Genomic DNA, 20,266 nt, shown 5'->3' on the forward strand with positions numbered 1-20,266 from the left:
CCCTCGGCGTCCATCCACGGCCCGGGGGGGGGAGGGGCCCCCCCAAAATCCAGCACGAGGCTCCGAGCTGAGGACGAGAAGGAGATCAGTGGGGGAGGGGCGCTTGGGAGACCCCCCCCAAAAAACCAAAATGGGGGTTGGGCAATTCAGGGACCCCAAACCCCCCCCAAAAAATGGGGGAACCCAAAAAAAATCACAAATAACCCCCCAAAAAATTAATTTGGGAGCGTCCTGGACCCCCCAAATGGGGTTTTGGAAGGGTCAGGGCACCCCCAAAATAATTTGGGGGGGGGTCAAAGGTCACCCAAAACTCCAAAATAGAGAATTGTCGTCCACAGAAAACCCCAAAATCTCCCCAAAATAATCGAGGAGGTGTCAGGGCCTCTCCAAAATGAGAATTTTGGGGGTGTCAGAACCCCCAAACCCCCCAAAATTTGGGGGTCAGAGGAGTCAGAAAATCGTGTGCACCCCAAAAAGGGATTTGGGGACAGGCTGGGGGGGCCCAGGGATTTTGGGGGGTCCCTGGGACCTCCTGGGGGGGTCTCAGTCACTTTTGGGGTGTCCTGGTCACTCTTGGGGTGTCCCTGGTCACTTCTGGGGTGTCCCCAGTCACTTTTGGGGTGTCCCCAAACACTTTTGGGGTGTCCCTGGTCACTTTTGGGGTGTCCTGGTCACTTCTGGGGTGTCCCCAGTCACTTTTGAGGTGTCCTTGGTCACTTTTGGGGTGTCCCCAGTTATTTTTGGGGTTTCTCCAGTCAGTTTTGGGGTGTCCCCAGGCACTTCTGGGATGTCCTGGTCACTCTTGGGATGTCCCCAGTCAGTTTTGGGGTGTCCCCAGTTATTTTTGGGGTGTCCCTGCTCACTCTTGGGATGTCTCCAGTCACTTTTGGGGTGTCCCTCATCAGTTTTGGGGTGCCTCAGTCCCTTTTAGGATGTCCTGGTCACTCTTGGGGTGTCCCCAGTCACTTTTGGGGTGTCCCCAGTCACTTTGGGGTGTCCCAGTTATTTTTGGGGTGTCCCTGCTCACTCTTCTGGCATCTCTGTCACTCTTGGGGTGTCCCCAGTCAGTTTTGGGGTGCCCCTGTGAACTTTTGGGCTATCTCAGTCACTTTTGGGGTGTCTCAGTTTTAGGGTATCTCAGTTTTGGGGTATCTCAGTCACTTTTGGAGTATCTCATTCCATTTTGGGGTCTCTCAGTTTTGGGGTGTCTCAGGGGTGTCAGTTTTGGGGTCCCCCTGGGTTCTGGGGTCTCTCAGTTTTGGGGTGTCTCAGTTTAGGGGTGTCACTTTTGAGGTCTCAGTTTTGGGGTCTCTCAGTCAATTTTGGGTCAGTTTTGGGGTGTCAGTCTTGGGCTCCCCCTGGGTTCTGGGGTGTCTCAGTCAGTTTGGGGGTCTCTCAGTTTTGGGGTGTCTCAGGGGTCTCAGTTTTGGGCTCCCCCTGGGTTCTGGGGTCTCAGTTTTGGGGTCTCTCTCTCAGTTTTGAGGTGTCTCAGGGGTGTCAATTTTGGGATGTCAGTTTTGGGGTGTCTCAGTCAGTTCTGGGGTGTCTCAATTTTGGGGTCTCTCAGTTTTGGGGTCTCAGTTTTGGAGTGTCAGTTCTCAGGTGTCAATTTTGGGGTATCTCAGTCACTTTTGGGGTCTCAGTTTTGGAGTGTCTCAGTTCTGGGGTCTCAGTTCTGGGGTCTCTCAGTTTTGGGGTCCCCCTGGGTTCTGGGGTGTCTCAATTTTGGGGTCTCAGTTCTGGGGTGTCAGTTTTGGGGTCTCTCTCTCAGTTTTGGGGTCCCCCTGGGTTCTGGGGTGTCTCAGTTTAGAGGTGTCACTTTTGAGGCCTCAGTTTTGGGGCGTCTCAGTTCTGGGGTCTCAGTTCTGGGGTCCCCCTGGGTTCTGGGGTGTCTCAGTCAGTTTTGGGGTGTCTCAGTTTTGGGGTCTCAGTTTTGGGGTCTCTCAGTCAGTTTTGGGGTTCCCCTGGGTTCTGGGGTCTCTCAGTTTTGAGGTGTCTCAGGGGTGTCAATTCTGGGATGTCAGTTTTGGGGTGTCTCAGTCAGTTCTGGGGTGTCTCAATTTAGGGGTGTCTCAGTTTTGGGGTGTCAGTTTTGGGGTCTCTCAGTTTTGGGGTGTCAATTTTGGGGTCTCTCAATTTAGGGGTATCTCAGTCAGTTTAGGGGTCTCTCAGTTTTGGGGTCTCAGTTTTGGGGTCTCAGTTTTGGGGTCTCTCAGTCAGTTTTGGGGTCCCCCTGGGTTTTGGGGTGTCTCAGTTTAGGGGTGTCACTTCCAAGGCCTCAGTTTTGAGGTGTCTCAGGGGTGTCAATTTTGGGGTGTTAGCTGGGGGAGTCTCAGTTCTGGGGTGTCTCAATTTAGGGGTCTCTCAGTTTTGGGGTCCCTCAGTTTTGGGGTCTCAATTTAGGGGTCTCTCAGTTTTGGGGTCCCTCAGTTTTGGGGTCTCAGTTTTGGGGTCTCAGTTTTGGGGTCTCTCAGTCAATGTTGGGGTATCTCAGTCACTTTTGAGGCCTCAGTTTTGGGGTCTCTCAGTTCTGGGGTCTCAGTTTTGGGGTCTCTCAGTCAATGTTGGTCTCTCAGTCAGTTTTAGGGTCTCAGTTTTGGGGTCCCCCTGGGTCTGGCCCCCCCCATTCCCCCCCCTACCTCAGTTGTCGTAGTTGTCCCGGTACGAGGCCGAGGGGAAGCGCTCGCCGTACCCGCCCTGCCTGCTGGGGAGGGGGCGGCTCAGGGACCCCAAAAACACAGAAATGTCCCCCCAAACCCACAGGGATCCCCCCCAGACCCACAGGGATCCCCCAAAATGTCCCCCCAGCTTTTTCCAGCCCATCTAAATCCGCTCCCCATGACCCCCAGACCCCCCAAATTCTCCCCCCAAACCCCCAGGATCTCCCCCAGGATCCCCCAAATCCCTCCCCAGGACCCCAAAACCTCTCCCCAGCCCCTCCAAGTCCATCCCCAGCCCCCCCAACCCCTCAGGATCCCTCCAGGATCTCCCCCAGCCCCCCCAGACCTCTCCTCACACCCCCCCAAACCCCTCCACAAGACCCCCAGACCCCCCCAAAACACCCAAAATCTCCCCCAGATCCCCCCCATAATCTCTCCCAAACTTTCAGGCTCCCTCAAACCCCTCCCTGGTACCCCAAATCCCCTCCCCACGACCCCCAAATCCCCTCCCCACGACCCCCAAATCCCCACCCAGACCTTCAGGATCCCCCCAGGATCTCCCCAATTGTCCCTAAGTCCCTCCCCAGCCCCCCCAGACCCCTCCCCACTACTGCCAGGCTCCCTCAAATCCATCCCCAAACCCCCCCAAACTCCTCTCCAGCCCCCCTAAATCCCTTCCCCATGACCCCCAGACCCCTCCCCACCACCCACAGACCCCCCCAGGATCCCCCCAAATCCATCCCCAGCCCCCCCAGGATCTCCCCAAACCCCTCCCCAGCCTCCCCAAATCCCCTCCCACCACGCCCAGCCCCCCCAAACTCCTCCTCATTCCCCCTAAATCCCCTCCCCATCTCCCCAGGCCCCTCCCCAGCCCCCCTAGACCCCTCCCCACGACCCCCAGCCCACTCCCCAGCCCCCCAAGATCTCCCCAAACCCTCCAAATTCATCCCCAGCCCCCTCAAATCTCCTCCCCATCACCTACAGACCACCCCAGACCCCTCCCCAGTCCCTCTAAATCAACTTCCCATCCCCCCAGCCCCCTCCCCATGACCCACAGCCCCCTTCCCAGCCCCCCCAAATCCATCTCCAGCCCCCCCAGGATCTCCCCAGCCCCCCTAAATCCCCTCCCCAGACCCCCAGACCCCTCCCCATGACCCACACACCCCCCAAACTCCTCCCCAACCCCCTAAATCCCCTACCCACAACCCCCAGACGCCCCCAGCCCCCTCCCCAGCCCCTCTAAATCCACTCCCCATCCCCCCATCCCCCTCCCCACCACTCCCAGACCCCTGAGCCCCCTCCCCACGACCCCCAAGATCTCCCCAAACCCCTTTCCAGCTCCTCCAAATCCATCCCCAGCCCCCCTAGACCCCTCCCCATGATCCCCAGACCTCCTCCAGCCCCCTGCCCATCCCCTCAGCCCCTTCCCCACACCCCCAAACTCCTCCCCAGACCCCCTAAATCCCCTCCCCACAACCCCAGCCCCTCTAGACCCCTCCCAATGATGCCCAGACCCCCCCCAGCCCCCCCAAATCCCCTCAGCCCCTTCCCCACGACCCCCAGACCCCCCCCAGCCCCCTCCCCACGACCCCCAGACCCCTCCCCAGCCCCCCCAAATCCCCTCCCCATCCCCCCAGCCCCCTCCCCACGACCCCCAGACCCCCCCAGCCCCCTCCCCATCCCCCCAGCCCCTCCCCAGCCCCCTCCCCGCTCACCGCCCGCCGTAGTCGCGGTTCCCGCCGTAGCCGCCCCCGCTGCGCCCCTCGTAGCGCCCCCCGTAGCCTCGGTCGCCTCCTCCTGCAGGGAAAACAAATTTGGGGGGGATTGAACCAAAAAAAAAAAACCAACCAAAACCATCCCTGGGTGGATCCCAAACCTCCCCAAAATCCTCCCAAAACTGCCCAAAATCGCCTTGGTCCACCTGAGAATCCCAAACTCCAACCCCAAAAAGCTCAAACCTCAAAAAACCCAAATTCCAAACGTCGAAATCCCCAAATCCCAAAACCCCCAAACCCTTCAAAGACCCCAAATATCAAATGTCTAACCCCAAAAACCCCAAACACCCACCCCAAAAACCCCAAAGCCCTTAAAGACACTAAACCCCAAACCTCAAAAACCCCAAACCCCAAAATCACAAAACCCCAAACCTCAAAAACCCCAAACTCCAAACCCCAAAATCCCCAAATCCTGAACCCCAAAACCACCAAACTCTAAATCATGAAACCCCAAACCCCCAAAACCCCGATTTCCAAACCTCAAAATCCCAAACCCCGAAATCCCCAACCCCAAATACTCTGAACTCCAAACCCCAAAGATCCCCAAACCCCAAAGCCCCAAAATCCTCAAACTCCAAATTCCAAATCCTGAACTCCAAAAACCCCCAAACTCCAAAGACTCCAAACTGCAAATCCCAAACCCCCAACCCCAAAAACTCCAAACCCCAAAAACCCCAACCGCTCAAAGATCCCAAAACCCCCAAACCCTGAACTCCAAAAACCCCAAACCCCAAAAACCCCAAACCCAAAACTCCACAAGCCCCGATTTCCAAACCCCAAACCCCAAAACCCCAAACCCCAAAACTCCAAAAACCCCAAACCCCAAAAACCCAAAACTCCACAAGCCCTGATTTCCAAACCCCAAACCCCAAAACCCCCAAACTCCAAACCCCAAAATCCTCGATTTCCAAACCTCAAAACCCCGAAGTCCCAAAACCCCTGAACTCCAAACCCCAAACCCCAAAACCCCAACACCAAAATCCCCAACCCCAAATACTCTGAACCCCAAACCCCAAAACCCCAAACCCCAAAAACCCCAAAATCCTCAAACTCCAAATTCCAAATCCTGAACTCCAAAAACCCCCAAACTCCAAAAATCCTTAAACTGCAAATTCCAACCCCCCAACCCCAAAAACCCCAAAACCCCTCAAAGACCCCAAAACCCCCAAACCCTGAACTCCAAAAACCCGCAAACTCCACAAGCCCCGATTTCCAACCCAAACCCCAAAATCCTCGATTTCCAAACCTCAAAACCCCCAGACCCCGAAACCCCTAGACCCCAAAAACCCCCAAAACCCCAAAACCCCTCCCTTCCCCCCCCTCCCCTCCCCCTCACCTCTGCCGTAGCCCCGGCCCCGGCCCCGGTTGCCCCCGTAGCCCCCCCGGGCCCCCCGGGGCGATTTCCCGGCGTGGTCAACGCGGATCTGCCGCCCGTCCAGGCACTGGGGACACAGGGGGACATTCAGGGACACTTTGGGGACACTTGAGGACATTTGGGGACACCTGGGGACACTTTGGGGACACTCTGGGACATTCGAGGAATTTGGGGACACTTGGCGGACAGCACAGGACAGTTTGGGGTCACTTTGAGGATAATTTGGGGACAGTTTGGGGACATTTAAGGTCATTTAGGGGACACTTAGGGACATGTGGGGACACTTGAGAACATTTGGGGTCAGTTTGAGGATACTTGGGGACACTTGGGGACATTTAGGGACACTTTGGGGACACTCTGGGACATTTGAGGAATTTGGGGACACTTGGGGGACAGCACAGGACAGTTTAGGGACACTTTGAGGATAATTTGGGGACAGTTTGGGGACATTTGGGGTCATTTAGGGGACACTTAGGGACACTCTGGGGACACTTGAGGACATTTGGGGACACTCTGGGGACATTTGGGGTCAGTTTGGGGACAGCATGGGCATGGGACAGTTAGGGGTCACTTTGAGGATACCTGTGGACACCTGGAGACGCTCTGGGGACACTTGGGGACACTTTGGGACAGCAGGAGATAGTATGGGGTCACTTTGGGCATACTTGGGGACACTTTGGGACACGTGGGGACACTCTGGGGACAGTTTGGGATGTTTGGGGACAGCAAGGGACAGTTTCGAGTCACTTTGAGAATACTTGGGGACACTTGGGGACACCTGAAGACACGTGGGGACAGTTTAGGGACACATGGGAAAATTTAGGAAACCTTTGGGGACATTTGGGGACATTTGGGGACAGCACAGGACAGTTTGACGTCATTTTGAGGATACTTGGGGACACTCTGGGGACACTTTGGGACATTTGGAGACCTTATGTGGACACTAAGAGACAATTTGGGGGACAATGGGAAACTTGGGGACAGTTTGGGGGAGACTTGGAGACATGTGGGGACACTTTGGGGACAGCATGGGACACTTTGGGGTCACTTTGAAGATTTTTGGGGACAGTTTGGGGACACTTTTGGGGCCACCTCGGGCCCATCCCTCCGCAATCCCCCCCAGGAACCCCAAAATCCCCCCCAAAACTCCCCCAAAATTTCCCCAAATCCCCCAAGAACCCCAAAATTTTCCCCAAATCCCCCCTAGGACCCCCTAAACTCCCCCCAGGACCCCCCAAATTCCCCCTAAACTCTGCGGGTGACCCCAAATCCCCCCAGGACCCCCCAATTCCCCCCTAAATGCCCCCTAGGATCCCCCAAATCCCCCCCAAGTGACCCCAAGCCCCCCCAGGGTCCCCCCAAATGATCCCAAAATCCCCTGAAACCCTCCAGGACCCCCCAATTCCCCCCCAGGTGACCCCAAATCCCCCGCAGGACCCCCCAAATTCCCCCAGGACCTCCCAATTCCCCCCTAAATGCCCCCTAGGATCCCCAAATCCCCCCAAGTGACCCCAAAATCCCCCAGGGTCCCCCCAAATGACCCCAAAATCCCCTGAAACCCCCCCAGGATCCCCCCAGGTGACCCCAAAATCACCTCAAATCCCCCCCAGGATCCTCCTAAACCCCTCCAGGACCCCCCAAATTCCCCCCAGGTCACCCCAAATCCCCTCCCAGTCCCCCCAGTCGCTCCCAGTGCCCCCCAGTCGCTCCCAGTGCCCCCCAGTCGCTCCCAGTCCCTCCCAGTCCCTCCCAGTCCCTCCCAGTTGCCCCAGTCCCACCTCCCCGTTCATGGCCTGCATGGCGTCGCTGGCGTGCTCGGGGTTGGCGAAGGTGACGAAGCCGAAACCTCGCGAGCGCTGCGTCTCCCTGTCCTTCACCACCACCACTGGGGGGGGCAAAAAAACCTAAAATCCACCTGGGAACCCCAAAAACCAACCCAGGAACCCCAAAAATCCAACCCTGGAGGGGCTGGGAACCCCAAAAATCCACCTGGGAACCCCAAAAATCCAACCCTGGGGGGCTCAGGAGCGCTGCGTCTCCCTGTCCTTCACCACCACCACTGGGGGGACAAAAAAACCCAAAAATCCACCTGGGGACCCCAAAAACCAACCCAGGAACCCCAAAAACCCAACCCAGGAACCCGAGAAATCAACCCTGGGGGGCTCAGGAGCGCTGGGTGTCCCTGTCCTTCACCACCACCACTGGGGGGGGAAAAAAATCTAAAATCCACCTGGGGACCCCAAAAAATCCCCCTGGGACCCCAAAAATCCCCCTGGGATCCCCAAAAAATCCACCTGGGAACCCCAACACTGCCCTGGGAACCCCAAAAACCCAACTGGGAACCTCAAAAATCCACCTGGGAACCCCAAAAATCCACCTGGGGACCCCAAAAATCCAACCCAGGAACCCCAAAAATCCACATTGGCACCCCAAAAAATCCACCTGGGAACCCAAAAATCCAACCCAGGAACCCCAAAAATCCAACCCTGGGGGGTTCAGGAGCGCTGGGTCTCCCTGTCCTTCACCACCACCACTGGGGGGGAAAAAACCCAAAAGTCCACCTGGGAACCCCAAAATCCACCTGGGAACCCCAAAAATCCAACCCTGGGGGGGCTGGGAACCCAAAATTCCACCTGGAAACCTCAAAAATCCAACCCTGGGATGGGGCTCAGGAGCGCTGGGTCTCCCTGTCCTTCACCACCACCACTGGGGGGGGGAAAAAACCCTAAAAATCCACCTGGGGACCCCAAAAAACAACCCAGAAACCCCAAAAATCCCCCTGGGACCCCAAAAATCCACCTGGGAACCCCCAAAATCCAGCTGGGGACCTCAAAAATCCAACCCTGGGGGGGCTGGGAACCCCAAAAAATCCCCCTGGGAACCCCAAAAATCCACCTGGGAACCCCAAAAATCCACCTGGGCACCCCAAAAATCCCCCTGGGACCCCAACACTGCCCTGGGGACCCCAAAAAAACACCCTGGGAACCCAAAAAATCCAACCCTGAGGGGCTCAGGAGCGCTGGGTCTCCCTGTCCTTCACCACCACCACTGGGGGGAGAAAAAAACCCAAAAATCCACCTGGGGACCCCAAAAAACAACCCAGAAACCCCAAAAATCCAACCCTGAGGGGGCTGGGAACCCCGAAGTGGGGACTGGAGCAAAGGAGAGGCTCAGCTCTTAAATTAATGCTGAAAATCAGGGATTCCCACAAAAGGATTTGAGGATTCTGGGGGGTTCCAGGAGGATTTGAGGGGTGGGGGTGATCCCAGAAAGGAATTTGGGGGTGTCCCAGATGGGAATTTGAAACATCCCAGGACATTCTGGGGGCATCCCAAATGAATTTAAAGAGAAAAAAAACGATCCCAGAAAAAAAAACAATTGGGGGATCCCAGAAAAAATCTGAGAAGGAAAACGAGTTTTGGTTATTTCAGGGTAAATTTTGGGTCTCCCACAGAGTTTTTTTTGGGTGCCCCACAGCAGTTTTTGGACGTCCAAGAGAAATTTTGGTTATTTCAGGGCAGATTTTGGGTACCCCACAGCAGTTTTTGGATGCCCAGGGCAGATTTTGGGTGCTCCAGGGCAGTTTTTGGTTGTTTCAGGGAAGTTCTGGGTGCCCCAGAGCAGTGCTTGGGTCTTCCACGGGGTTTTTTTGGGAGTTTTTGAGTCCCCCATGAAGTTTTTGGGTGCCTCAGGGGGTTTTTTGAGTGCCCTGTAACAGATTTTGGGTGCCCCACAGGATTTTTTGGGCCTCCCACGGGGTTTTTTTTGGGAGCCCCATGGAGTTTTTGGGTCGCTCATGAGATTTTTTGGGTGCCCTGTAACAGATTTTGGGTCCCCCATGGGGTTTTTTGGGTCCCCTATGGAGTTTTTGGGTGCCCTATAACACATTTTGGGTGTCCCACAGGTTTTTTGGGTTCCCCCATGAAGTTTCTTGGGTCTCCCTGGGGTTTTTTTGGCTCCCCCATGAAGTTTTTTGGGTGCCCCATGGAGTTTTAGGGTCCCACACGGAGTTTTTGGGTGCCCTGTAACAGACTTTGGGTCCCCCACGGGATTTTTGGGTCCCCCATGAAGTTTTTGGGTCCCCCATGAAGTTTTTGGGTGCCCCAGAGCAGATTTTGGGGTTTTTTTGGGTGCCCTATAACAGACTTTGGGTCCCCCATGAAGTTTTTTGGGTGCCCCATGGAGTTTTAGGGTCCCCCAAGGAGTTTTTTAGGTGCTCTATAACAGATTTTGGGTCCCCCACGAGGCTTTTTGGGTCCTCCACAGAATTTTTGGGTACTCTATAGCAGATTTTGGGGCCCCCACGTGGTTTTTTTGGTCCCCCATGGGATTTTTTGAGCGCCCCATGCGGGTTTTTGGGTGTCCCACAGAGTTTTTTGGGTCCCCCATGGAGTTTTTTGGGTGGCCCAGTGCAGATTTTGGGTACCCAGGAGAACTTCTGGTTATTTCAGGGCAGATTTTGGGTACCCAGAGCAAATTTTGGTTGTTTCAGCGAAGTTTTGGATGCCAGAGCAGATTTTAGGTGCCCTATAACAGATTTTGGGTCCCCCATTGAATTTTTGGGTGGCCCAGGGCAGTTTTTTGTTTGTTCCAAGGAACTTTTGGGTCCCCCAGAGCAGTTTTTGGATGCCCTAGAACAGATTTTGGGTGTCCCACGTGGTTTTTTTGGGTACCCCATGAAATTTTTAGGTGTCCCATGGAGTTTTTGGGTGCCCTGTAACAGATTTTGGGTGTCCCATGGGTTTTTTTTGGGTTCCCTCATGAAGTTTCTTGGGTCTCCCTGGGGTTTTTTTGGCTCCCCCACAAAGTTTTTTGGGTGCCTCACGGAGTTTAGGGTCCCCCATGAAGTTTTGGGTGCCCCAGAGCAGATTTTGGGTGCCCTATAACAGATTTTGGGTCCCCCATTGAATTTTTGGGTGGCCCAGGGCAGTTTTTGTTTGTTCCAAGGAACTTTTGGGTCCCCCAGAGCAGTTTTTGGATGCCCTATAACAGATTTTGGGTGTCCCACGTGATTTTTTTGGGTCCCCCATGGAATTTTTTGGGTCCCCACTGGGTTTTTGGGACCCCCAGGTGGTTTTTTGGGTGCCCCAGAGCAGATTTTGGGTGCCTTATAAGACATTTTGGGTTCCCCATGGAGTTTTTTGGCTCCCCATGGAGTTTTTTGGGTCCCCCACAGGGTTTTTCTGGGTTCCCCATGGAGTTTTTTGGGTCCCCCACAGGGTTTTTTAGGTGCCCTATACCAGATTTTGGGTCCCCCATGGGGTTTTTTTGACTCTCCCATGAAGTTTTTGGGCTCCCCATGGAGTTTTTTGGGTCCCCCACGGGGTTTTTTTAGGTGCCCTATAACAGATTTTGGGTCCCACGTGGGGTTTTTTGGGTCCCACAAGAGTTTTTGGGGTCCCCCATGGGGTTTCTGGGTGCCCCATAAAGTTTTGACTCCCCCAGGGGGTTTTTTTCGGCTCCCCAAGGAGTTTTTGGATCTCCCACGGGGTTTTCTGGTTCCCCCATGAAGATTTTTGGGTCCCCCATGGGATTTTTTGGGTACCCTAGGGGTTTTTTGGGTCTCCTACGGGTTTTTCTGGGTCCCCCATGAAAGATTTTGGCTCCCCCATGAAGATTTTGGCTCCCCCATGGGTTTTTCGGTTCCCCCAAAGGGTTTTTTGATCCCCCATGAAAGTTTTTGGGTCCCCCAAGGAGTTTTTTAGGTGCCCTATAACAGATTTTTGGGTCCCCCATGGGGTTTTTTGGGTTCCCCATGAAGTTTCTTGGGTCTCCCTGGGGTTTTTTTGGCTCCCCCACCAAGTTTTTTGGGTGCCCCATGGAGTTTTAGGGTCCCCCATGAAGTTTTGGGTGCCCCAGAGCAGATTTTGGGTGCCCTGTAACAGATTTTGGGTGTTCCATGGGTTTTCCTGGCTTCCCAATGGAGTTTTTTGGAATCCCCCACGGGGTTTGTTTTGGGTGCCCTATAACAGATTTTGGGTCCCCCATTGAATTTTTTGGGTGGCCCAGGCCAGTTTTTGTTTGTTCCAAGAAACTTTTGGGTCCCCCAGAGCAGTTTTTGGATGCCCTATAACAGATTTTGGGTGTCCCACGCGGTTTTTTTGGGTACCCCATGCAGTTTTTTGGCTCCCCCAAGGAGTTTTTTAGGTGCCCTATAACAGATTTTGGGTCCCCAAGGAATTTTTTGGGTCCCCACTGGGTTTTTGGGACCCCAGGTGGTTTTTTTGGGTGCCCCAGAGCAGATTTTGGGTGCCTTGTAAGACATTTTGGGTTCCCCATGAAGTTTTTTGGATCCCCCATGAAGTTTTTTGGGCTCCCCATGGAGTTTTTTGGGTCCTCACTGGGTTTTTGGGTCCCCCAGGGGGATTTCTGGGTCTGCCACAGGTTTTTCTGGGTTCCCCATGGAGTTTTTTGGGTCCCCCACAGGGTTTTTTAGGTGCCCTATAACAGATCTTGGGTCCCACGTGGGGTTTTTTGGGTCCCACAAGAGTTTTTGGGGTCCCCCATGGGGTTTCTGGGTGCCCCATAAAGTTTTTGACTCCCCCAGGGGGTTTTTTTCGGCTCCCCCAAGGAGTTTTTGGATCTCCCACGGGGTTTTCTGGTTCCCCCATGAAGATTTTTGGGTCCCCCATGGGATTTTTTGGGTACCCCTAGGGTTTTTTGGGTCTCCTACGGGTTTTTCTGGTCCCCCATGAAGTTTTTGGCTCCCCCACGGGGTTTTTTTAAATGCTCTATAACAGATTTTGGGTCCCACAACGGGTTTTTCTGGCTCCCCCACGAAGATTTTGGCTCCCCCATGGAGTTTTCTGGGTCCTCACTGGATTTTTGGGTCCTCCAGGGGGATTTCTGGGTCCCCCCCAGGGGTTTTCCTGGGTTCCCTATGGAGTTTTTTGGGTCCCCTGGGGGTTTTTTTAGGTGCTCTATAACAGATTTTGGTCTCCCATGGGTTTTTTTGGGTGCCCCTAGGGTTTTTTTGGTCTTCTATGGGGTTTATTGGGTTCCCCATGGCATTTTTTGGATCTCCCATGGGGTTTTTTGGGTGCCCTATAACAGATTTTGGGTGTCCCACCGGTTTTTCTGGCTCCCCCATGAAGTTTTTGGCTTCCCACGGGATTTTTAGGTGCTCTATAACAGATTTTGGGTCTCCTACGGGTTTTTCTGGGTCCCCACATGAAGATTTTGGTTCCCCCATGAGTTTTTTCGGTTCCCCCATGGAGTTTTTTGGGTCCCCCAAAGGGCTTTTTTGATCCCTCATGAAGTTTTTGGCTCCCCCACGGGGTTTTTTGGTTACCCTATAACAGATTTTTGGATTCCCCACGGGGTTTTTCGGTTCCCCCATGAAATTTTTTGGGTCCCCCCGAGTTTTTTTCGTTTTCCCTTCCCTCACCCTCGGAGATGGGCCCGAAGGAGCTGAAGTGCTGCTCCAGGCCCTGCTCGTCCGTGTCGTAGTTGAGGCCCCCCACGAACAACTTCCCCTCCTCCGCCGCCATGCGTGGGGGGGCGGGGGCGGCCGTGACGTCATAGGGCGGGGCCCGGCCCCTGCGGTGACGTAAAAACCTGGGGACGGAGCCGTGGTGACGTCAGAACCCCATCTCCACCCCCTCTGATCCCGCGGTTCCCTCGTGACGTCATAACCCTCACCCTGGTGACGTCACAACCACCATCCACGCGCCCTCCGTGACGTCACAACCCTCCACGCGCCCTCTGTGACGTCACACCCCCCCCAAAACCCTCGATCCTCCAGAATCCCCCCCCGTGACGCCATCACCCCTCGCCAGCTCCACGCGTCCCCTCTTGCTGACGTCACACAGCCCCTCCCGGCGCCCCCATGACGTCACAGAGCCCCACGTGGTTCCCTCCCCTCCCCCTCCCCCCGGCCACGTGGGCGCCCCCGGAAGTGCCGCTCCCGCCTCCCCCGCGCGCGCATGCGCCAACCCCGCGCGGCCCTCAGGGCGCCCAGGCGGGAAAAGCAGGGAAAGGGAGGGCGAGGAAGGGAAAAGAGCGGCCCGGCAGCGGCTAAACCCGCGATCATCGCGATAGAAAGGGGGGTGAAGGCGGGAAGAGTCGCGATAGGAGCGGCCCGCACTCACCCGAGCGGCGCCGAGCGGGCCCCGAATGCAGGCGCGCCCGCCACGCCCCGGGGGTTTAAGCAGCTCCGCCCCCCACGTGACCAAAGCGCTGCCACGCCATTGGCTGCTCGCTCAGGCCCCGCCCCCCCGCGCGCGTGGACGAGACCATTGGGGCGGGGGGGGGAGGAGAGCGCGTGGAATGAGGGGCACGCGCGGGGGGGGAGGGGAGTTCCGGTTCTGGTTTTGGGGTCCCGGGGGTGTTTTGGGGTCCCGTTTGAGTTTGGGGTTCTGGGGGGGGAGCCCCTGCTCTGTTCTGGGGGTCCCGGGGGGGCTCACGGGGGTTCCCGAGGGGGATTCCCGGTTGTATTTTGGGGTTCCAGGGGGGATTTCAGCGATGTTTTGGGGTCCTGGGGATGTTTTGGGGTCCCTGTTGTGCTTTGGGATCCCCAGGGATGTTTTGGGGTTCCCAGGGGGGGTCTCTGTTGTATTTTGGGGTTCCCAGGGGGGGTCTCTGTTGTATTTTGGGGTTCCCGTGGGGGTCTCAGTTCTATTTCGGGGTTTCCCGTTGTATTCTGGGGTCCCTGGGCAGATCCCGGTGGGATTTTGGGGATCCCCGGATGGATTTTGGGAGCTCCTGGGGATGTTTTGGGGTCCCGGGGGTATTTTGGGATTCCCAGTTCCATTTTTGGGGTCCCATTTCCATTTTTAGGGTCCCCGGTTCCATTTCTGGGGTTCCCGGGGATATTTTGGGGTCCCCAGTCACACTTTGGGGACCCTGGTTCCGTTTTTGGGGTCCCAGATCCATTTTTGGGGTCCCTGGTTCCATTTTTTAGGGTCCCAGTTCCATTTTTGGGGTCCCCAGTTCCATTTTAGGGGTTCCCAGACCCATTTTTGGGGTCCCAGTCACACTCTGGGGTCCCCAGTTCTATTTTTGGGGTCCCAGATCCATTTTTGGGGTCCCAGTTCCATTTTTGGGGTCCCAGTTCCATTTTTAGGGCCCCCAGTCCCATTTCTGGGGTCCCCAGTCACACTCTGGGGTCCCCAGTTTCCATTTTTTGGGGTTCCCGGGGATATTTTGGGGTCCCCAGTTCTATTTTTAGGTCCCAGATCCATTTTTGGGGTCCTCAGTTCCATTTTAGGTGTCCCCAGATCCATTTTTGGGGATCCTAGTTCCATTTTAGCGGTCCCCAGTTCTGTTTCTGGGGCCCCCAGTCCCATTTTTGGGGTCCCTGGTTCCATTTTTTGGGGTCCCAGATCCATTTTTGGGGTCCCCGGTTCCATTTTTGGGGCCCCCAGTCCCATTTTTTGGGGATCCTAGTTCCATTTTAGCGGTCCCCAGTTCCATTTTTAGGTTCCCCAGTCCCATTTTTGGGGTCCCCGATTCCGTTTTTGGGGTCCCAGATCAATTTTTGGGGTCCCCAGTCCCATTTTTGGGGTTCCCAGATCCATTTTTGGGGTCCCAGTCCCGTTTTAGGGTCCCGGTGACACTCGGTCGCTCCTGTCCCCTCAGTTTAATTCTGCTCTGCTCCCGTCACAGCCGAAACGCCGCGGCCCCGCCCTCCCGGTGACGTCATAAGGGGGCGTGACCACCATGCATCTCCCAATGACGTCATAAGGGGGCGTGGTCACCAGATTATCCAGGTGACGTCACGATGGGGTGTGGTCATCATTGCCCCTCCCCCCTCGAGTGAAAGCCCCGCCCCCCATGGACAGGAAGGGGGAGGGGCTGGGGCGATCCTGAGTGAGGGGGGGAGGGGGGAGTAACCTCGGAGTAAAGTCTGAGTAACCCAGGAGTAGCCAGGGCATGCAGAGTGTCCCTTGTGGGGGGTGGGAGTAACCTCGGGGTAAAGTGTGAGTAACCCCGGGGTAAAGTGTGAGTGACCTCGGTGTAAAGTGTGAGTGACCTCGGAGTAAAGTGTGAATAACCTCGGAGTAAAGTGAAAGTAACTCCAGGGTAGTGTGAGTAACTTTGGGGGTAAAGTCTGCGTAACCTCGGAGTGAAGTCTGAATGACCTCAGAGTAAAGTCTGAGTAACCCTGGAGTAAGGTCTGAGTAACGTCAGAGTAAGAGCTGAGTAACTCCAGGGTAAAATCTGAGTCACCCTGGAGTAAAGTCTGAGTAATCCCAAAGTAAAGTCTGAGTAACCCCAGAGTAAAGTGTTGGTAACTCTGGGGTAAAATCTGAGTAACGTCAGAGTAAAATGTCACCTTGGAATGATGTGTGAGTAACCCTGGAGTAGAATCTGAGTAAACCCAGAGAAAAACTCCATCCCGGAGTAAGACGTCACCTCAGAGTAAAATGTCCCCTCAGCAGACCATGAATAACTCTGGAGTAAAATGTGAGTAACCCCAGAGTAAAACATTCACCCCAGAGTAACCCGTGAGTAACCCTGGAGCAGCGGCTGCTCAGCCCCGGCGCAGGAACCAGTGAGGAGCGGTGGCCGAGTGGTCTCGGAGTAAGGGCTGAGTAACTCCTGAGTAGGGACTGCTCCCCCCAGCCGTGCCAGAGTCTGAGGAACCTCAGCGCAGCAAAGCTCGAGCGACGTCAGGATCCAGGGCTGAGTAACCTCTGAGTAAGGGCTGAGCAACCTCCGAGTAAAGGCTGAGTAACCTCCGAGTAAAGGCTGAGTAACCTTCCAGCAAGGGCAGAGCAACCTCTGAGTAAAGGCAGAGTAACCTCCAAGCAAAGGCTGAGCAACCTCTGAGTAAGGGCCAAGTAAGCTCTGAGTAAAGGCTGAATAAGCTCTGAGCAAGGGCTGAGCAACCTCTGAGTAAAGGCCAAGTAAACTCCGAGCAAGGGCAGAGTAAACTCCAAGCAGGCGCTGAGCAACCTCCAAGTAAGGGCCAAGTAACCTCCGAGTAGAGGCTGAGTAAGCTCTGAGTAGAGGCCGAGCTTCCCGCAGAAGCGCTGAGTAACAGCGGAGTAAGCGCGGAGCAGAGGCAAAGAGGATCCAACCAGGAGTAAAGTGTGAGTAGCGCCAAAGGACCGGGGACAACACAAGGGGGGAGCTGAGCAAGGCCGGAGGAAGGAGCCGCGTGAGTAAGTCTGGAGTAAGTCCCGAGTGCCTCCAAGGCTGAGTAAACTCAGAGTAAGCTCGGAGTAAGGATCTCCAGGAGGAAGTTCCAAACAGGGACTGAGGAACTGCAGAGTAAGGGCTGAGTAAAGGCCCCGCCCTGGCCGTGAGTATCTCCGGAGTAAAATCTGTGTAGGAAGCGAGTCCTGAGCAACCTCGACGTAAGTGCTGAGAAAGCTCGGAGTAACTTCGGAGTAATCGAGAGTGGAAGCAGAGGAGCGAGAAGACGCTGAGTAGTCGTGGAGTAAGGCTGGAGTAGGGCAGGTGTGGCCGCAGAGCTGGGCCTGAGCTGCCTTGGAGTAAAGTCTGAGTAACCCCGGAGTAACACTGGAGTGAACCGGGCCCAACCTTGGAGTAAAATCTGAGTAACCCCAGAGTAACACTGGAGCATAGTGGGACCCACCTTGGAGTAAAATCTGAGTAACCCTGGGAGTAATCCCAGAGTAACCTGGGGGCACCCCTAAAGCGTAGTGGGCCCAACCTTGGGGTAAAGTCTGAGTAACCCTGGGGTAACCCGAGAATGCAGTGGGACCCACCTTGGAGTAAAGTCTGAGTAATCCCAGAGTAATCCAGGAGTGAAGTGGGACCCACCTTGGAGTAAAGTCTGAGTAATCACAAAGTAACCCCAGAGTAACCCCAGACTAAAGGGGGCCCAACCTTGCAGTAAAGTCTGAGTAACCCCGGAGTAAAGTGTGAGTAACCTCCGAGTAAGTACAAAAGGGCCTTGGGGATGCCCCTCCCCCACCCCACGATTGCCCCGCCCCCTTTTGGCCCCTCCCCCTCAGGCCCCGCCCCCCCCGAGCCCGCCCTGGGGGGAGGGGCCCATATAGACTCTGCTCTAGAATATTGCCTTGAAAAAATAAAACTCAAATTTGGGAGGGGGGGGAAGAACCCCCCAAAAAAATGGGGGGGACCCCAAAAATCCTCCCCCCATCCCCCTCCCCACAATGGGGGTCCCACGTGACCCCCCCCCCCAAAATCCAGCAGCAGTTCCTTGGTGGGGGAGGGGGGATTTTTTTTTTTGGGGAGGGGTCACCAGTCCAATGACCCCCTCCCCTCCCCCCCCTGGAGATTTTGGGGTGTCCCCAAACCCCGGTTTTGGGGTGACCCCAAATTTGGGGGGTCCTGGGGGTGCAGCAGCAGTTCCGGGGGGCTGTGGGGAGAGGAAAGAGTTAAAAAAAAAAAACAAAAACAAAAAAAAATGAAACCCCCTCCCAAAATTTATCCCTCCCTTTTTAGGGCTCCTCCCCCAAATTCTGGGGGGGTCTGAACCCCAAATTTAAGGGGGGGCTGCTCTGTTTTTGGGGATCCCCCCCCAATTTTGGGGTTCCCCAATTTTTTTTTTTTTTAATTTTGGGGTTCTTTAATTTTGGGGTTCCCCTATTTTGGGATTTTTAATTTTGGAGTTCCCCATTTTTTGGTTCCCCATTTGGGGTTCCCCCATTTTGGGTTCCCCAATTTTGGGATCCTCAATTTGATTCCCCCATTTTTTGGGGTTCCCTAATTTGGCTTCCCCAATTTTGGGGTTCCTCAATTTTGGTTCCCCCATTTTTGGGGTTCCCCAATTTAGGATTCCCAATTTTTGGGATTCCCCCATTTTTTGGGGGGGCCTCACCTGCTCAACATCAGAATTCAGTGTCGAGCACCCGGAAGGCGGAAGAACCTGCAGGAAAAAAAAGGGGTCAGGAAATCCCCAAAAAACCCCAAAATCACCCCAAAAATACCCCAAAAAACACCTTAAAAATACCTCCAAAAATCCCAAAAATAACCTTTTACCCCATAAACACCCCAAACCCCAAAACCATTTCAGAAATCCCCCAACCCCTTCAAACTGAGGGTTCTGGGTGTGGGTTCAGGGTTTTTTGGGGTTCAGGGTCAGTTTTTGGGGTTCAGGATCAGTTTTGGGGTGCTGGCCTGGGGGTTCAGGGTCAGTTTTTGTGGGTCCAGGGTGTATTTTTCGGGTTCAGGGGTTTTTTTTTTTGGTTTTTAGGGTTCAGGGTCAATTTTAGGGTTCAGGGTCAGTTTTGAGGTTCAGGGTCAATTTTTGGGGTTCAGGGTCAGTTTTTTGGGGTTCAGGGTCAGTTTTTGGGGTTCAGGGTCAGTTTTTGGGGGTCAGTGTGTATTTTTGGGGCTCAGGGTCAGGTTTTGGGTTCAGTGTGTATTTTTGGGGCTCAGGATGTATTTTTGGGGGGCTGACCTGTCGGGGGCAGGGTCAGTTTTGGGGGTTCAGTGTGTATATTTGGGGCTTCAGGTGTATATTTGGGGCTCAGGGTGTATTTTTGGGTTCAGGGATGTATTTTTTGGGGTTCAGGATGTATTTTTGGGGCTCAGGGTGTATTTTATGGGTTCAGGGTCAGTTTTTGGGGATCAGGGTGTATTTTTGGGGCTCAGGGTGTATTTTTGGGGCTCAGGGTGTATTTTTGGGGCTCAGGGTGTATTTTTGGGGCGCTCACCTGTGGGGGGCAGGGGCGCCGAGCGCAGCCCCGGCTCCTTCTGCAGCTGGATCTCCTTCAGCGCGAAGATGGACGTGGCTGGGGGGGAACAGGACCCCAAATCAAGGGGGTGTGGTCACCCCAAGCCACACCCACTAGAAAACCACACCCCTCATTTGCATAGCCACACCCACCGTGGTTAAACCCTGGTAATTTCACCACACCCAAAGCAAAGCCACGCCCAGAAAAGCCCCTCCCACTCCAAGCCCCGCCCACATCCCCCCACCCCCTCAATGCCTCACCCCCCACTGGGCCCCACCCCAAACCACACCCACCCAATTCCCCACCCCCACTATGCCACACCCACATGAAGCCCCGCCCCCAGTGCCCCACCCTGCTAAGCTCCACCCCCATTGTCCCACCCCACTAAGCCCCGCCCACAGTGCCCCACCCATATAAATCCCCGCCCCCAGTGCCTCCAAGAGCCCACCCCCAAAGTGCCCCACCCATATGAAGCCCCGCCCCATGCACCGCCCCCCTAAAGCCCCGCCCACAGTTCCCCACCCATATAAATCCCCGCCCCCAGTGCCAAGATCCCACCCCCACTGTGCCCCCACCCACATGAAGCCCCACCCCCAGTGCCCCACCCTGCTATGCCCCACCCCTCTAAGCCCCACCCACAGTGCCATACTCATGTGAAGCCCCACCCCCTGTGCCTCACCCACTAAGCCCCGCCCCAGTGGTTCCACCATAAACCCCGCCCCGATAAGCCCCGCCCCAAGGTCCCACCCACATGAAGCCCCACCCCCAGTGCCCCACCCCGCTATGCCCCACCCCTCTAAGCCCCACCCACAGTGCCATACCCATGTAAAGCCCCGCCCC

At 55.4% G+C, this 20,266-nt stretch overlaps 2 protein-coding genes across 3 annotated transcripts in view; both read right to left on the bottom strand.

The window, feature by feature from the left end:
- Window positions 1-27: 27 nt before the first annotated feature.
- Window positions 28-14,001, bottom strand: LOC117009405 (RNA-binding protein 3-like). Of its 2 annotated transcripts, XM_033083652.1 has the most exons (7): window positions 13,901-14,001; window positions 13,198-13,367; window positions 7,589-7,695; window positions 5,772-5,877; window positions 4,376-4,457; window positions 2,640-2,701; window positions 28-67 (listed from the first exon to the last, which is right to left on the bottom strand). In XM_033083652.1, exons 2-6 carry the CDS (start codon window positions 13,298-13,300, stop codon window positions 2,641-2,643), a joined length of 459 nt encoding a protein of 152 aa, XP_032939543.1. In that variant the 5' UTR covers window positions 13,301-13,367; window positions 13,901-14,001; the 3' UTR covers window positions 28-67; window position 2,640. The 2 variants fall into 2 exon arrangements, with proteins under 2 accessions (XP_032939543.1, XP_032939544.1); XM_033083653.2 differs by lacking the exon at window positions 28-67 and having other exon boundaries at window positions 2,430-2,701.
- A 4,537-nt stretch (window positions 14,002-18,538) lies between these two features.
- The window catches only part of CDK16 (cyclin dependent kinase 16), a 31,240-nt gene continuing 29,512 nt past the window's right edge, over window positions 18,539-20,266 (bottom strand). The window contains 2 exon segments of the mRNA XM_033083645.1: window positions 18,539-18,615; window positions 19,406-19,483. Of these exon segments, the coding sequence (XP_032939536.1) occupies window positions 18,578-18,615; window positions 19,406-19,483 (116 nt within the window). The 3' untranslated portion in view covers window positions 18,539-18,577.

Source organism: Catharus ustulatus, chromosome 32 (genome assembly GCF_009819885.2).
Source record: "Catharus ustulatus isolate bCatUst1 chromosome 32, bCatUst1.pri.v2, whole genome shotgun sequence".
Lineage (NCBI taxonomy): Eukaryota > Metazoa > Chordata > Aves > Passeriformes > Turdidae > Catharus > Catharus ustulatus.

Coding starts and splice junctions, on each gene's coding strand:
- LOC117009405 (XM_033083652.1), bottom strand. CDS start 13,300: ATGGCGGCGGAGGAGGGGAAGTTGTTCGTGGGGGGCCTCAACTACGAC. Junction 7,696..13,197: donor CTTCGGGCCCATCTCCGAGG/GTGAGGGAAGGG, acceptor TGCCCCCCCCAG/TGGTGGTGGTGAAGGACAGG. Junction 5,878..7,588: donor TGCAGGCCATGAACGGGGAG/GTGGGACTGGGG, acceptor CTGTGTCCCCAG/TGCCTGGACGGGCGGCAGAT.